Below are 18,645 nucleotides of genomic sequence, written 5' to 3'. Positions count from 1 at the left end.
CAGCCAAATTTCACTTCTGGACTCTTGTCACTAAAATATTTGGGAGAATCATATTGGATCGCTTGCTTCTTTGGAAGACGCACAGAAATATTCTCTCTCCCGCCCAATATAGATTCAGAAAAGGCATAGGCACTATAAAACAATGTTTAAATCTACATCATCTTGTGTATAAATGCACGTTTGCCAAAGGGCAGCTCCCTACAGCTGGCGTTCATGGACCTAACAAGTGCCTTTCACTGTGTAAATAGATCCAAATTATGGTACAATTTAAATTCCTTGGGCCTCTAAGCAAATCTTGTCGCCATTCCAAGACACTTTTACTGGGACCGATCAGCATATAAGGTTTAGGGACAATGGAGAGTGCTCATCTCCCTTTATAGTCGATTGTGAAGTGCACCAGGGTTGCGCGCTGGCTCCAATTTTATTCTTGCACTACATAAAGGATTTAGAAGCTGAACTTGTGAATGTGGGGGGCAGATGTTGCTTTGGTCAACAACAAAAAAAGTCCCTGCCGGCTCTCCTATATGCAGATGATGCTGTGCTACTTGATAGGACGGCCAATTGTAAAAGCTTTTAATTACCAGTTGTGGCATGTAAATGAAAAAGCTTGACTTAGAAACTAATTTCTCAAAAACCCCCACTATGGTTTGTGGACCAAAAAAACACGCTTGACGTGTATTGGTAGAAGATGAATAGAGAAAGTGAGGCTGTTCCCAAACCTCTGGGTGATGTTGGATGATGCATGTACTTGGACCCTGTGTTTAGTGAATAGGATAAACTTATTTATGCGCACAGTGGGCCAATTTATTCATTAGCTGCTTCAAAAATTCCATTGCACCTATACTAAAGATTTACAGGAGAAAGTGCCTTCCCACTCTGGCCTACTGCTCTGTGGTTTGGGTCTATAGGGATGTAGTAGAATACAAACTGAGGAAAATAGTTTGTAGGCGTGTGATGAGGTCCTCCTACTGCTTCGCACTTTGTATCCCATTAGGAGTTAGGCTTGGAATATGTGGAGAATTTGATCAATCTGGCCCGTTGCTTCTATGGTGTTGAATCTGGTCGAATGAAGAGGCTGGTCTAAATCATGCAATTATCTTAGACTGCCTCTCCTGCTCACACGGGTCCAAAATCCGCTGCCTTAAATACATCAGGGATACACATTTTTCCGTCGGCTGTTCCTACATATACAAGAAGCCAGAGGGTGTTACAAAAAGAACAACGGATGGGTTAAGTACTGCTTTCTATCCCATAGACCGGTTCAGAAGGAGGGCAGGAAAGTAATGAAACCTGCTGTCAGAGAATACTGTCTTTTTCAAACTGCTGAGAACGTGGCTCCATATTTGAATGTGGTCCAGAATACATGGGAACGGATGTTGTTGACCCGTTTCAGACTAGGTTCCATTAGATGGCTCTTATGTTTCCCGCAAGGCAAGTTTGCTCCCTCTGACATATGTATTTGCCCATGTTATGAGCTGTCCCCTCATATCCTCTTGCTTGTGTTTTTTGCAAGTACCATCTTCCCACCACCAAACGGTTTCTACTACCTCTCCTTCGGTTTAGCAAATGGAGTGTGGCATTGCTTTTTCTACAACAATTTGTGGGCCATGATGCATGTATGCAGTTGGCTCCTTTCTAAAAAGTGCATTTGTGTAAATCTATGATGTCTTAATGCTGATGCCTGTATTGTTTTTAATTTGCATATATCGCTAGCGGCATTGATCCTTTCTTAAGCAACTAGTGGACTGGTTACATGTAACTCAGTAGACTGCCTTACAGAAAGTGCGCTTCACCTGTGAAAATCAATGGTTTTAATGAGGTCGCCTTTATAGTTTTTGGTGTGTAGATATTTATATCTGGTGCTAGCGGACCTCTCCTTCACCAGATTACTGTCTTTCTTGATCAAACTGTATATTTCTCTTTTTCACATAACGATTTTATCTATTTTATTGTGATGGTAAAAACATTAATGGATTTTCTTGCTTTTATTACACATGCACAGTTTTTTAAATGTATCTTTTATGATCTGTTTTTATGAGATCAAATATAGATTTTTATGTTTACCAGATCATTAACTTTAAATCATGTTGTAATAAACTACACAGAAGTTAAACAAGCTGTAAACACATATGGTGTTATGTTTAGATTTCTTTTATTGGTTTTCATTCAAAGTTACAACAGAAAAATTAAGGCACAGTCTGTACTTGTCTCTGTGGATTCCATCCAGTGGATTAGCTAGGATAGAGAAACATTAAACCCGAAAACCATAACAGTACCCCCCTCCCACCCTCTTCTCCCCCCCCCCCCCCCCCCCCCAACCCTCCTCACTGTCTTGAGAATACACAGTACTTCTTTCAATCTCCTCTTGTAGTTATCTGGCCCTGGAGGATTTATGCCTGGTGATGTAACTTATCATCTGATGTTGCAGTTTGTGGTGGATCTGTTGAGCGCAGTAGTCTCCGGTATTTCGGGCAGGTAAGTTCTGTGAACTCCGAGGTCAACAATTTCAGGAAAGGCTCCCAAAGGTCTTGGAATGAAGCTCCTGGGTTAGAGAGTGAAAGGGAAATTTTCTCCATCCCCAGTATTCCCCAGAGTCTGTGGAACCACCCCAAGTGAGTAGGTGTGGTGGCAGTGCCCCAGTGGGAGAGAATATTTAGCAGGGCCGCCTTTAGAGCTAATGCCATTTGCCTACCTCTCCACACTCTAAGTGTGACTGTGAGAGGATTAGGGAGGCCCAGGAGAATGTAAGCTGGGAAGGTGGGTATTTGGGTGTTGAAGTGAGAGTTGATATCGTCCAGAATCTTTTCCCCAACAGCTCACCAGTTGGGGCATTCCCACAGCAGGTTGGTCAGAGTTCCCAACGAGCCGCATGCCCTACAGCATGGGGGCTATGTGTCGGGTTACCTATGTGGAGTCTTTGGGGAGTAAGGTACCAATATGTGGCTATTTTTGTGGAAGTTTCAATGTTCGTTACGTTGCGCACTGTGTGACAGGCTCTATGATAAATGTCCTCCCACTTCTTAGAAAGCATCCTGCCCAATTCCCCCTTCCATCTCAGTTGTCCGGGTGATTTCCCTGGCTCCGGGTCGCGTTTGAGAAGTTTGTAAAGGTCCGTTGTCAGACGCTCGTCTGTGTGCCTCGTGAGTAGCCACTTTTCAAATGGAGTAAGGGGTCTCCCTGCCCCTTCCCGTTGTGCATTGCCCAATGTTGAATATGCAGATATCGGTAGTGTTCCGCCTCTATAAGATTGTGTGTCTTGCGCAAGTCAATGAAGGACAACAGTCCTTCTACGTCAAAGAGGTGTCCTATCGAACGTCGATCTTCTTTTGTCCACTGTGCAAACTTTGATTCCAGCCCTGGTGAAAAAGTCTGGGTTGTTAACTGTTGGTGATATCGGCGAGGGAAAAGTCTGCAGGAGGTGGCCAGGCCAACAATTTGGGGTGCGTTACCTTGTAGCGATATAAGTTCCGGGGCCTGTCTGCTTTGGCGATGAAGGGGACTCTCCAGAGTGGTTGTCGATCTAAAGCCCTGTCCATGAACAGCCAGTGTTTCTCGGACTCCGGCCGTGACCACTCCACCAGTGGCCGCAACTGAACTGCCCTATATTTGTCCTGCAGGTTAGGGATCCCCAGCCCTTCATCCGCTGGGTCTCTATAGCTTAACTCCCGGCGTATTCTAGGCCTCTGATCGCGCCATATGAAGCGCTCCAAGTTCTGTTGTAATGAATATAATACTCCCGATGGGGGAACTAATGGGAGTGTCTGGAATACGTATATTATCTTAGGTAGAATTGGCATCCGTATTGCTGCTATACGGCCCAACCACGACAGTGAGTGAGGCCTCCACCTACAGAGGCAATCTCGGATGTGCCGCAGCAGCGTTGTGTAATTTATCGAGTTGGTTGTCTGTATACTAGTTGTGAGGTGTAGGTATGGGATGGAGATGATGCGCCCGTTGAAGCGCCTCTAGGGTATCCGGGCCAAGGGATAGATTGAGGGCTTGTGACTTATGTATGTTGATCTTAAAGCCTGAGGCCTGGGTAAAGCGATCTAGTTCAATAAGAAGGGCCGGCAATGACTCCCAAGGTTTCTCCAGGGTGGCAGCGACTTCATCGGCATAGAGGCTAATTTTATGTTCATCACCCCCGAACTTCACCCCTGATATTAAGGGATCATTGCGCACTCGGTGGGCCATGGGCTCCATATACAAGGCAAATCGGACTGGTGAGAGTGGAGATCCCTGCCTGGTCCCCTGTTGGATGGGGAATGTCTGCGAGACTAGACCGTTTACCCGATCTGAGGCAGAGGGGTTAGTGTAGCTGCTGAGGACACAATCAAAGCACTGCAGCAGTCCAAAATGACTCTGGGATGCCTTAAGATAGGGCCAGTCCACTCTATTGAACGCCTTCTCTGCGTCTATGGAGATTATCATGTGTTCGACCTTGAAGTGTTCATAATTGTCTATTAGATGTAGGCGGTGTTTAGTATTGTCCGAGCACTGGCGGCCCGGGATAAAGCCCACTGATCAGGATCTATCAACCCCAACACATATGGTGTTAAACCAGAAGGGAAGCAGGATGATTCAGGTTTTTTTTATTTATTGGAAACATTTAATACATTATAAAAATTGGATGCTTTTCTGCCTATGTTAAATGGTGTTGTGCAACATAAAGAGTTCTCGATAAACCAGCAAAATCGACTCCTTTTCATATACACATCTGCAAGAAGAGCACAAACCTTCCCTCTTTATAATGGCCTCCATCTGATAAAGACCGAAAACATCTTGAAGCTTTTGAGCGAAAAATGGAAATTGCTGCAGCCATACACTGATGCTTTAGATATTCCAAAGAGTGGCAAAGACCATCATTTTTCCTTCATAAAATGCCTTTAGTGTTGCCAAATGAACCCTTTATCTGTTCGGACCCTGTAAGAATCGGAGAAACTCTTTCTGTACTGCTGGTCATCAGGAGTGATGTGGAAAAGCTGACTATTTGGGGTCATTATATTGTAAGCCCCCTTTCTCTCTCACGGTTCTCAAAATAGGATGCCTCCCTCTGTAATTCCTTATGCACGCTTTGTTTGAAAGTGGGGAACAGCCTGTGGGAGCACTTCTGTGTAATGATCATTGTGTCCACTCAGCTATAAAGCCTCATGGCTTGGGAGCATTATCGGAGCACTTATCTGAGAAAGTTCTCCAGAAACTATTTCATCTGTTCCTTCTAGGTGGTTTCTGGAGCACCAGCTGTTCTTAGATTGATTTTCTGCACCCTCTCTTCAGATCCTTGTCTGTCACCCTCACCAGTTTGAGTTCTTCATACATCTTATCCACTCACCTTCTCCACCCACAACAACCTCCTACTCACCACATTATCTAGACTTCCAGTCTTCTATGTATCTTCCACCAACCACATCTGGTCAGTTTTGTGCAGGGAATTCTCCTTCCATATGAGTCACATGCTATGCCATACTTTCTTTTTGAACTTCTGTAACAAGGGTAGAAGCACCTGTCCATCTCTGCACTCTGTTTTATTTTGAGATTAGGCCCCATCACCGAAATATAAGAGGCATCTCCTAGGGCAATTTATCTAAAATGTGTGGTGATCTATAGCCTTAGATATAGAGAAGGTGTGTCACACTTTAGAATGGGGCTGCATGTTTGAGGCCCTGTCAGAGTTCGGATTTGGGTGGGGCTTCCTTCAGCTGGATCTGTTTTTTATACTCCAACCCTACAGCAAGACTGAGCACAGGACTAGAAAATGTGGCGGACAAATCCTTGGATGGGGACTTGTAGGAGGGGGGAAATAGCGGAAGCACTGGTGCAGCTCAGGGGGGGAGGGGGGGGGGTGGATCACTGGGCCCCAATGGATTCCCGGTGGAATTCTTTTGCAGTGTGAAACAGTATGTGGTGAAACCGCTCCACCCAATGTTTATTGATGCGCAGTCCCAAGGGGTACTGCCTGTCGATCTTCGACAAGCAGACCTAGTTTTGATACATAAGCAGGGTAAATCTCCAGAATTATGCTCCTCTTATCGGCCCATCACTCCTCTTATTATCGAGATTAGGGTCCTGATGAAGGTCTTGGTAAATCACCTACTGCCAGTGACCCACACTATCTTGGCCCAAACCAATCGGGGGGGTTCATGCTGTACAGGTCTACCAGTCAAACCTTGGATGCCTCTTCGGATGTTTAGCCCACGAGTGCTGCCTGCGGGTACTAGCGATGCTGCTTGCACTAGACACTGCCGATTCGTTTAACTTGTTGGAATGGGCACGCCTCATGACTCTATTGGAGAGAATTGGCTTCGGCCCGTCCTTCCAAGTCTGGGTTCAATTATTATACACCTGCCCCACAGCCAGTGTCCGGGTTAACCATACACTCTCAGCGAGGTTTGCATTAAAGAGGGGGATGAGGCAGGGTTGCCCACTGTCCCTGCTCCTCTTTGCATTAGTCATTGAACCGGTGGCGAACTGGATTTGCAGAGATGCCCTGATTCACTGTTCTGCTGGGAACACGAATGGAAGAACATTGTCTCGCTGTTTGCAGATGACGTCCTTCTAAACCTGGTGGAGCCAGAGGGATCCATCAAGAAGATACTGGAGATCTCCTACTCTGGGTTGTGTATTAATTGGGGCAAATTTGATCTATACCCGATCGTTGGATGGCGACCCTGAGACTGCTGGAGCCGTCTGGTTCCAGTTGAGGAGTGGGGATTCAGGTATCTGGGCAGCTACACTACTGAGATTGCCAGCTATTCTACAATAATAACCTGGCTGCTGGGGGACTATGGGAGAGACGTAGGTGGATGGGGTAAACGACCGCTGTCACTGCTAGGGCATGCAGCGCTCTACAAAATGATCTACTTATCAACATTTTTATATGCCCTCCAGAAGTCCCTGTTTGAGGTCCCCGACAGTTTCTTTAAACAAGTGGCGGCCACAACGAGACTGCTGTTATGGAATGGCGGAGCCCCCAGGATAAGGATGCAGGACTTGACTAGAAAGGTTTTCAATGGGGGTATTGTCCTCCCGGATCTCCATTTATATTATTGAGCAGCACAGTTAGTGGTTGTCAATGATTTGTCATTTGTGGAGCAGTGGGAACCTTCTTTGGCAGCGGATCAGAGAGCAAAGGCAGCGGAGAGCTACATTAGGCAACTATACAGTAAAGGGCATGGTAATCAGAGCTTGGAGAAGGGCCATAAATGTACCAGATGACAGGGTTTCCTCACGTTGGAACCCCCCCCTCCCCCTGGAAAGGGGGGTGCTGACAGACTCCCACCCCTGCAAGGAGTTGGTTGGGGGACCAAATTGAATCTCCAGGGGATCTCGAAGCTTGGGGAAGTGTCGACTACAAGGGGCCCGATCCCTTTTGAAACACTCCTGTCGGAGTATGAATTGGCAATCATCAGAGGATGTATAGGCCAGATTGATGAGCTCCCGTACCTGGAGGAGAGCCCCCCTGGAATTTCGGGTGCTCTGCTCCCTTTTTACACGGGCACGCCATATCGGCACTGTCCAACACCCTGTTGGCTAATCGTACCCCACCGCGCCAGGCCCTCAGATAGATGGGAGGGCGATCTCGGCAGACTCCAGGACAATGAGAGGAGGGTGGCAATGCGGGTGAACTTTAGGTTGGTCCAACTCCAAATCCTCCATAGGGCATACTTCACAAGGTCCCAACTCTTTGCCATGAATAGATGGCCAATTGACAGGTGCTTGGGGAGCTGCTCATTATGGGGCACACTGATTCATTCAATATGGGAGTGTCCTAGGATTTGGCCCTTCTGGGTGAGTGTAGGAAGCCGGTTGTCCGGGGTCATCGACATCACATTAGACTTCATACTGAAACTAATCATGCTGGGCAGTTGAGATGAACAATCATTGGAGAAATACACCCATCTATTCTGTAATGTGGCCATAATGGTGTTTAAGCGCAATGTGATCCAAAAATGGAACAATGGGTCTGAGGGTGGAGGACTGGGAACACACCATGGACTGGTGTATGAGAGCGGTAGAACAAACCGACATGGCACGGGCCTGTCCAAACAAGTTAAAAATAATCTGAGGTGAATGGAGGGCCCGATACGAGGACATGGACTGAGGCTCTGAGGGGCCGCGGTGTCCTGTTGCAATGGACGGCCTAAGGACGCATTTTGACCCAGGAGAGCAGCAGGATCAAGGGTCTGGGCGACCATCCACAGACCTATGGGGTGAGGCTGACAACCACAAACTAGAGACCAATGTGAAATATTGGGAAGAATGTGTTTATGTGGTTGCTACCTAATGCCTAAGTAGGGTGGTGTGGCAGGAGAGTGGATGTGTTGGAGAGATGTTGGTTTTTTGAAGTGTTACTTTAAAACTCATTAAAATATGTTTACAAAAAAAAAGACTGAAAACAGATGGAATACAGGTGAAAATAGAACATGGCACCAGGCAGGGTGTCCACTCTCACCCCTGCTGTTTGCAGTTGCGCTGGAACCGGTAGCTATAGCACTTAGGAATAAGCTGCAAGGATGAGGTTTTTAGTGTCTGAAATAGAACATATTGTATCCATGTACCGTGATGACATGCTGATTTGTCCCTCACCCACACCGGGCAGTCCCACTCCTCCCGACAGAGTTTGATAAATTTGGTAAAGTATCATGTCTACAAACTAATTAGGGCAAATCTGTGCTATTTGCCTTTGAGAGGCTGAGTAGGTCGACTCTCGGCCGACCTCCCTGCATTGGGTCTCAGATGGAAAACAGAAATCTCAGATACTTGGGTATGCAGGTGGGCCACACTCTGGAGAAACTATACATGTACAATTTGGGTAAAGTCAAAGAAGGCCTAGTTTCCTCAGTCAGGCTCTGGAGTATGCTGCCTCTTTCAATTATGAAGTGAATTGCCCTAGCTAAAATTGATTCTCCCTGCCCAGCTAGCTGTCTGTTTGTGATCTTAAATTCTATGTGCCACAAACCCAGAACCCCCTTTAGGGAGCTCTTCAAACATTATCGATAACCCTGGCGTGGACCAGTAAACAGAGTAGATTCAAACGAGGCACTCAAGTAAGATGGGCAGATGGAGGGCTTGCAGATTTACAGAATTTACTTGGCAAGTCAACTCCACCATGCTACAATAATGTCCTGACCAGTGGACAACAGTGGAAAAAAATACTGCTGAAGGGTTTAGTACTGATGATTCCCCCTCACAGTGCTGTTGATGAGGGTTGGGGTGGCCGAGTACTGCAGAGAAAAGCATACTTGATAAGCTTGGTTGTAAAGGGCCTGGTACATGGCTGGGAAGCTGGTTCTACAACTGCTACTTTTCTCAAGGGAATTAGACATCTGGTGACTGCAGCCCTTTAAAGAATACCCCAAGTCAAGACATAAGACAGCGGAGTGAGGGTGGCTGGTCTATCTTACGGGACCTATACCCCTGAGATACTTTTATTCTGTGTGCAGATGCCCAGGAAGCCTTTGAACTTCAGCCAACTGAGTTCCTCCAGTACACCAAGAAGGCAGAATTTGTGACCACACACTGCACCAGTGTTGTCATACAGGTCACACTGTCTGTCTTTCAGCAGAGCACTGCTCAGTGCTATAGTGTGCTACCCAAACCCTTATATGCTTCGACAGCTATTCAGTGGTGGGAAATACTATACGAATGCCACCACAATACAGTACACCAGTATTTAATTTTCCATAGCTCTCTATCAAAGAAAAATACATTTGTGTCAGAGTTATGCTGATGTATTTCTTTTAAATTTGTAGGCCTGTGGGGTATCGTAAACAATGCTGGGATCTCCACTTTTGGAGAAGTGGAATTTACGAGTTTAGAAAAGTACAAGGAAGTGACTGAAGTAAATTTGTGGGGAACAGTGCGCGTAACCAAAGCTTTCCTGCCACTTATTCGCAGAGCGAAAGGTAAGTCCGTTACAATTACCAATTGCTGTTCAGATGGAAAGCTTGGAGTCTGTGATTGTGTGCTTACTAACGTGAACCAACTGGTGATTGGAAAAAAGTTACACCTTTCTTAAACTACAAGAGATGTATATAGCTCTAAATAAGAAAGTACAAGCAACAACAGTTAATTCAGTTAGGATTGGAGAGTGCCGATTAGTGGGCCACCGGATTCTTCGTGTAATAACTACAGGTCTTAACACCTAGTTGTGTGCATCTGGTCTTGCTCTCCCCCTAGTGAGATCATTTTCAGAGCAAAATGAGAATATATTCACTTTAATCCAAGATGATTATTCTTTGTAAAGAGGAAGACACATTGTGTCTTGAAAAATGATATTGTATTTCAGATATGAAGCTGCCATTTACTCCTAGAATGCGTTAAGATATTCAGTCACTGAAGAGTCGGTAACTCTAATGTAGACCTGGCTGTCTTCAGCACAGAGGTGGATGGTCAGTTGCCGTGTAGTGACTATTTGGGTGGGTGGGGGATACAAGTTAAAATTAGTAAACTTTTGGGTAACGCCCACTTCACATCTTCAAAGCTATAAATCAGTAGACCAGAAGGACTCCTATCTTTTGTCCTGCCACTAGTTCCTTGGGAAGAATTAGTCCAAGGTCAGGGAATTGATACCAAAGCCCTATGAGCAGATAGAGTTTGGAAAAATGGGATAAGATCCAGACTGTCAATAGGCGGCAGACAGACCAAAAAAACGCCGCAGGAAAGCATCCTCTTCATCCAAAATGTCTTGAACTCCTGTTTCCGTGCTGAATCTAGATGTGAATCATAATTTTGTAAAACAATTGGGGTATTAGCTGAGGCGTGCAAGTACCCACCTCAAGTAATAAAAGCTCAACTCATTGGTAGCAAAGGTACAGAGAAGAAAAGCTTAACTTCGAGGCACTGTTTAAAGTATTTATGTAGTACTAAAACACTAATAAAGGTGAAATGCAAAACTATTAGAATGTCAAAATGTTTTTTTTAAAGTTTAAGTAGAAATGGCACCAAGAAGTACAAAGTACCAATGATAGTCCATGCTTGCGGTAGAACCGGATCTAGGCACAATTTGATGCTGTTCTTGATGGACCGTGGGTCAGGTAGGCTAAGTTCGTCCTGGACAAAGACTTTCCCTTCTGACCTTAGTTCTTTAAATTCTAATGCACTACTGGATTACACTTCTGGGGCCTCGGGGGGAGACACTTAAAGACTTACAGGATGAGATGCAGAGGCACCAGGGTGTAGTCCAGGTCCAGTTGCCACTGGTCAGCTGGGCAATTGCAGGAAAAGACCTCCTGTAGCTCATTGTGTCCCTGTAGATTTAACAGGAGGTCAGCCTTATGACCCTTGGAGCCCACTTCTTTGTTTTTGGTACAAAAGGGAGAGCAGGTCCAGTCATCTAGGCTCTTCTCAGATCTCAGACAGCAGGTTCAGCCTCTTCTGATCTTCCACAGGTCCAGGAATGTTCTGAAGTGGTTACCTGAAGGTGCCACACATATCAAACACACAAGTGGTAGGCAGATGCTTACAATATGTCTAACTGGCATTCGCTCTGGGTAGCATTCCAACCCATCATTCTTTTGCCCACCACGCCACCTCCGATTAAACCCAGCCATATGCAAATCAGTCTTGACCCAGTTCCTATAAGAACAGTCTAGCCGGAACTGCCAAGCCAGGTATTTTCTGATCAAGTACACACGCAACCCAATAAAGGTGTAATAAAGTGAAAACACAGCACAAGAAAAATCCCACATTAATTTTGATTATTCGATTAGTAGAACCGGGGATATGCAATTTTAAAGGTTTTATGAAAATCGAGCAGTAAGAAGTAAAAAGCGCAAAGCGCCAACCGCGGCTATCTGGTCATGGGAGACCGTGTCCAAGTCACAAGTATAGCCCCCTCGCCCCCCTCAGTGGAGCAGAGGTCGAATACATGTTCAGTCTGCTGAAAAGTACCTTCTTGGCCTGGGTGTTAAGACGAAAAGTCCTTGTGTCTCACTGTGCCGGCTGGCATCGAGGAATTGTCGACTCGACTAGGTGCTGCGATGTGCGGTCCTGTGTTGAGATGTGTTGAGTAGGTGACGGTCAACGAAGAGCTGTGATCAAGGTCCTGAGTCATCGCTGCGGAAGCCAGCGGGGCTTGCAGATATTTGCACTGTGATGCGTCGGTGCAGGGGACTGAAGCTTTGTGATGGGCTGGTGTCGGGCTGTGTCAACGCAAAGAAGCCACCGGGGCTTGTGATGACTTTTGCTGGGATGCGTCAAGGATGAGCTGAGTTGAGATGCATCAGCGTTGAAGAAGCCTGTTCTGTCCCTGTGGCTTGAACAGGGGGCTAGCCGGCCTTTGGAGATTTACTCAAGTTCTGGGTCCACACAGGCAGCCTGGATTCAGCAGGGCAGTTCACATGCAGCAGAAGAGTCCTGGTGTAGCAACAGCAGGCCTTTGGCAGCAAAGCAGTCCTTGGTTAGCAGGGCAAACTTCACAGCTGGGCAGGCTTCTTCCTGGCGGAGTCCAAAGGTCCAGAATTGATCTGAAGTATTGGTTCTGAGGGTCCAATACTTCTACCTGGTGCCCACTTTGAAGTCGGAGAAGCTTCTAGAGCCCTCTCCCTAAAGAGGTGTCTAGACTTTCCAGCCGCCCCTGACTTCAGCTTGTCTGGAGCACAAAAGACTAGTGTGCGCCCCTTTGAGAGTGGGCGGAGGCAGAGTCCTTGGATTGTTCAAATGGAGTAGATAACCGCTCTGCCCCATATATCAAGTCGGAGATGGACCATCTTGCCAACACCTATTCCCCCCTTTGTCTGGGCCCTGGGCACAGCTCTTCCCTTGGTGCTGCATTACTCTTGCTCCTGTCTTCTCCTTGTTTTTCCCCCCGTTTTCTGATTGCCTTCTATGTGCTTTTCCCTTGTTCTCACTACTTTTCCCCCTGTTGTTCTGTGTGCCTTCTCCTTGATTTTCCCTATTTCTCACTGTTTTCTCCTTGCTTATTCTCCTGTTTTTTGTGTCCCTTCTCCTTGCTTTACCCTAGTTTTTACTGCTTTCTCCTTGCTGTTGCCCGTTTCCTTTTGTGTGCCACTTTCTTGATTTTTTTTTTTTTTTTTTCCCTCATTCTCACCGCTCCCTCCGTCTTTTGTGTGCCTTCTCCTTACTCCTCCCAAATTTTCATGGATTTCTCCTTGCTTTTTCCCTGTGTTTCTGTGCTTTCTCCTTCGTTTTCACTGCTTTCTCCTGCTTCTCCCCCCTTTTTTGTGTGCCTTCTCTATGCTTTTCCCTCGTTTTCACTACCTTCTTGCTTTTCCCCTGTTTTTTGTGCAGCCTCCCCACGCAGCTCCGGACCACCACCACCGTACTCCCGGAATTCTGAAGAGCCCTCAATACCTGGCTGTTCGAATGAGTCTGGATATCTTGTTGGGTGATAAGCAGCGCATTACATTTCCTGATTGATTGGTCTTCATGTCTGGAAGACCAACTGCTGGCTATACTTAGTCATGTGACCCAGGATACAGTCTGCAAGTACCAAAAGGTTATGACAGGAATTTGCCAAATTTCTAAAACTGGCATTTTCAGAATTGTGACTTGAAATCCAACTTTACCATTAAAGAGGGTTTTAAATTGAAATTCTTTAAAAACCAAACTCTACTTTCCTACCCAATTGAAAGTTATCACATATTAAATGTAATAAGGTAAACTAATATGCTGTAGCAGAGGCAGACCTTGCAGTAGTGAAAGATAAATGTAGGCGTTTTTCTCTACAAGGACATGTAAAACTTAAAAGTACATGTCCAACTTTTCAAATACACTGCACCCTGCCCTATGGGCTGTTTAGCACCTACCCTAGGGGTGACATATGTTTTATAAAGGAAGGCTTCGGCCGGGCAAAATGTTTATTTTGCCATATCGAAATGGCAGTTAAAACTGCCCACACAGGCTGCAATGGCAGCCCCGAGATGTTTAAAAAGGCTACTTAAGTGGGTGGCACAATGTTTGCTGCAGACCCACTAGTATAATTTAATCTACAGGCTCTGGGTACATGTTGTACCACTTCTCTAGGGACTTAAAGTAAATTAAATGTGCCAGTTAAGTGTAAGTCAGTTTCACAATTTCTAAGGGAGACAGCACAAGCTTTTTAGCACTGTTTAGCAGGGGTAAAATGCACAATCCAAAGGCCTGCAAAAACGAATTCAGCAAAAACAGGATGAGTAAGTCGAAGTGTAGGGGAAGACCACCCCAAGGCTGACTGGTCTAACAGATGGGTAGTGAGATTTAACTCTTCCAACTGGCAGATGTGCCTTGTAACTAGGAAATGGCAACAAAATTGTGCTCCCAAAAGCACTATCTGAGCGCTTGCTGTCGATGAGATAAACTGTGAAAGAATAAAAATTGCACTAGAGTTCCACTTTAACAAATATCTGTCAAAAGTGAAAAAGTAAATTTTTTAAAAAGTTCAAATGTTGTTGGCAAATAGTTCATTTTGATTTGTCTTTTCATAGGTCGGGTTGTCAACATGGCGAGCATGCTTGGAAGAATGGGCAGCCCATCTCGCTCTTGCTACTGCATATCCAAGTATGGTGTCCAGGCCTTCTCCGATTGCCTACGGCAAGAAATGTACCGCTGGGGAGTTAAAGTGATTGTCATTGAGCCAGGTAACTTCATCGCGGCCACTGGCATTCTGACGCGGGATGGAGTGGAATCCCGCGCTGAGGAAATGTGGAGGGAAGCCAGCGAAATAGTGCGGGAGGACTATGGGAAATCGTACTTCTCCCGTAGCATAATTTTGATGAAAGCCTTTGTGAACAGTGGAATTAAAGACATGTCTCTTGTTATCAATGACCTCACGGATGCTCTCATTTCGAAGCTGCCTTACACTCGATACGTCCCCACAGATACTTACTGGTGGATTAGGACCCAGATCATGAGTCATCTGCCTGCTGCAATCGCTGACCGGATTTATATTTACTGAGCAAAACTACATTTTTAGTCATGTCAATCAATCTACCAATCAGTACATGTAAAGCACTAACACCAGGCGCTGGATTGCTGGACTTAGTCGAAAAGCCAGGTCTTGAATCTCTTCCTGAAGTGGTGAATTTTTGTTGATCGTGGTATGAAGTTATTTTGTTGAAAAGAAATGACTTTGGGTTCCCAATAACTTTACTACAGTTGTCTTCTGTGTTTGATAATCTTACTGTTGTGTACTCAACTTGTATTTGGCTGTACAAGTGTTTTATAGATCACAAAATAAATTGCTCTCTATAATGTAATTTCCAAATATTTACTGGCAGAGTATCCGATTTTGCGTGCACAGATTCTTGAACTGCGGCAGCGTGCTTTGTTTACTAGTTTGTGAATGTTTGACTTTTAATGACAGCCATGGTCTTAATCTTTAAAAGTTAATCATTTTTATTTTAAGCATGCAGTTGGTGCTTGGCCAGCTGCTTTGAGAGGGACTGGGGTTGAATCTCTGTTTTGGCACTTGAAGGAACGTTGTGCCATACTGGGTAAATCACTTAAATCTTCTTGTGTCTAAAAAAACCTGTAAGTATGTCTAATGTAATTGTGTAGTTCAAAGATTTAATCTCCATTTGATGTACACAATCCTGTATAGCCTCCCAGAATCCATGAATTAGAGCGCATTCGCAAAACCAAAAAAATAGTCTGGCTAAGTTGCCAATACATGTAAATGCAGGCATGTGCGAATGTTAACATTGAGGCACGTAACTTTCATGACACTACAAACTTGGAGAATTAAAAAAGATGCAGTTGTTGGGGGTCACAGAAAGAGGCAGGTTGCACAAAGACTAAGCACAAATATTCTGCATGCATTTACTAATTCCTGTGTTTACCTATGGTAGCCTATTGAAGTGAGACCAGTTTGCTTTCCAAAGCTTGTTTTATTTAGTATAACCCCTTTAAGACAAAGGATATACCGATTCATTGGTCTTGCATATGCTATGCCATAGGTCTCGAGCTTCACAACAGAAATGAGACCAATATTCCAAAACTGAGCCGCGCTTCTGTGTGATCCGGCACAGAGAGGGCTCCGCTTAACATTCTGAACTAGACTGTTCCTGTTGTATTTGTCACGTTCCTCTGTGGCTCCGGTGGATTCGAATGAAGCACAAGGGTTCCACCTCCCGACGTCCCCGGCTCTGGTTTACAGAAACACAGAGTACCAGGGCTATCAGGCGAGGGACAAAGAATATAAGGGATACAGCAGGGATTGGGAGCCCTGCAAGGAAAGAACATAAGAAAAATAGGAACAAACACAAGATACACTACTCTCAGTTAATTCTCACTAAGGGTTCATACCACGTGTGTCAGGCATACCAATGCACTCCGTAATTCAGGTGTCGTAACAACAAACTCGAGAGGACCAGCCCTCTCTAATACCCGCAGGCACTCTCGGCCCTTTCTCTCCCCTTCGTTCCCTGGGTTGCCTCCCCAGTGGCGCCACTAAGCGCTTCTCGTAATGAAACCCAAGTGCCCTAATCCCACAGTCACTACTCTAACATTAATTCCATGTAGAGTATTTAGGGCTTTCGGCGTCCTCGCCAGATAGAAGGTAAGGAATGACCAAATGTCTCGTACCCCAATTCCCTCTACTCCTCCTCTCTTCTCTGGCAACAAATACTGTCCCGCAATGAGCAACCCTTCCCGGGTTCCAGAGATACCTGATTCCTTCCGCTATTCCAGCGCGTCTCTTTCGATGTCCGTAGGAACGCCCACCGCTCCGAACCTCCTTATTGTCCAGCGGTCTTGATACGCGGCGACGCTTGCGTCAGCGTCCCACGTGAAGTTTCTTTGAAGTCGGAACTGACTTCCCGGAGTCGCGTACCTCGCGACCAAACTCTGCCACGGCCAGGCACCTGCTTCCTCAACGGATAAGACGCGAACTTCAGCGTCTTCCTCTTCTCAGCTGAGCTTCGTCTCCAGCACCAAACCACCTTTCAGTATTACGCGCCACGAGTGGCTCGCTTCGCTCGTATTTACCCTTTCTTGGCCACGCCTCCATACAGCCGGGGATTCTGGGGGATGTAGTCCTCCTTTGACTGTACGTTCGGTAGGCGCCCTAGATCCGTGCCTGACAGTATGACCCCCTCGCCGTGCGCCTCCTAAGACCAGGCTTGCCGGGGAAGCGGGCGTGGAAGGATCGCACCGCCACTGGGGCGTGGACATCCGAGGCCGGAACCCAGGAATCTTCCTCCGCCGAGTACCCCTTCCAGGCCAGAAGATACCACAGCCGACCCCTTCAATATTTGGAATCCAACACCTTCCGTACTTCGTACTCCACATGGCCGTCCCGATAAACCGGCGAGGCCGCCATCCTCCTAGCCCCCACCGCCGGTTTCAGTAAGCTGCAGTGGAACACCGGATGGATGCGCAAGGAGGCAGGCAAAGCCAACCGATAAGCCACGGAACCTACGCGACGGACCACGGGGTACGGACCGATGAAGCGAGGATGAAAAACGCTGCGCAATTTGAAGCGGAGATATTTCGTGGATAACCACACCCTGTCTCCCGGTTGATAGGACGGTCCATCCTGCCGACGGCGGTCAGCCCAAGCCTTATAAAGGCCCTTCGCTCTCTCCAGATTCTTCTTGAGGCGCTCATGCAAGTTCCCCAGAACCTGCAACTGGGCAGCAAGAGAGGGCTGGTCCCGCACCTCCTCGGGGAAAGACAATGAAAGAACCTTTGCGTGATAACCGTAGGTGGCCCTAAAGGGCGATTCCTTAATGGAACTGTGCCACGCGTTGTTGTATGAGAGCTCAGCCAACCAGAGGAGCGATACCCATGATGCGCTTGCTTCCTTGGAGTAGCAACGTAGATACGTCTTGAGCGTTTGATTAAGACGCTCGGTCTGGCCATCCGTCTGTGGGTGGAAGCTGGTGGACGTGGCTACCTCCACCTGCAGGGCCTTACACCAAGTTTTCCAGAATCGTGCGATGAACTGCGGGCCTCTGTCCGATACGATCACCCCAGGAAATCCATGCAGTCGTACCACATGGGATAGCAATAACTGCGCGGTTTGACTGGCCGAGGGTAGGTTTTTGCACGGCACGAAATGGCCCATTTTGGTGAGGCTGTCCACCACCACCATGATCGCATTGCTTCCCTGGTCCATCGGTAGGCCCACCACGAAGTCGATGCTGATGTGCCGCCAGGGCCCTGCGGGAGTCGGCATGGGGACCAACTTGCCTTTGGCTTTCGAGCGGTCGCTCTTGGCTCGGGCGCACACGTCGCACTGTTGTATCCACTGTCGGACGCCTTCGTTCATGCGTTCCCACCAAAAGTGACGTTGTAGGAGATGAAGTGTCTTTGTACACCCTGGATGACCTGCTATCAGCGATTCATGACACCATACGAAGGCCTGGCGCTGCAGCGCCACTGACGGAACGAATAGCCTGTCCCGAACAAACGGCAACCCTCCTTTCATTCGCCGCTCCGATCCCTGTTCCTCCCATTGCAGCCATTGCGCCAGGGTGCGTTGTTTCCTTACGGTGTTCAAGAACGTGTCTGCTCTGAACCCACATATCACTTTTTCCGGGGGAATGATGGCCTCAAGGACATCCCGACGAGCCGTGTGGTCCCCATTTTGTCGGGATAGTGAATCCGCTTTTCTGTTCTCCGAACCAGGTCGGAAAGTGATGACAAAGTCAAAACCTGCAAAAAACAGCATCCACCGCATCTGCCGTTGCGTGAGATGCCGGG

At 46.8% G+C, this 18,645-nt stretch overlaps 1 protein-coding gene across 3 annotated transcripts in view; it reads left to right on the top strand.

The window, feature by feature from the left end:
• The window catches only part of LOC146785903 (D-beta-hydroxybutyrate dehydrogenase, mitochondrial-like), a 76,079-nt gene extending 60,882 nt beyond the window's left edge, over positions 1-15,197 (top strand). For 2 of the 3 annotated variants that reach the window (XM_085635280.1, XM_085635282.1), the window contains 2 exons: positions 9,753-9,905; positions 14,427-15,197. In XM_085635280.1, coding sequence (XP_085491406.1) covers positions 9,753-9,905; positions 14,427-14,896 — 623 coding nt within the window. In that variant the 3' untranslated portion in view covers positions 14,897-15,197. The remainder of the gene's footprint in view (positions 1-9,752; positions 9,906-14,426) is intronic. The other variant, XM_085635283.1, reaches the window with a different exon arrangement.
• The last annotated feature ends 3,448 nt before the right edge of the window (positions 15,198-18,645 follow it).

The sequence above is a fragment of the Triturus cristatus genome, chromosome 11 (assembly GCF_964204655.1).
Source record: "Triturus cristatus chromosome 11, aTriCri1.1, whole genome shotgun sequence".
NCBI lineage: Eukaryota > Metazoa > Chordata > Amphibia > Caudata > Salamandridae > Triturus > Triturus cristatus.
This window is presented reverse-complemented; position numbering and strand designations above follow the sequence as displayed.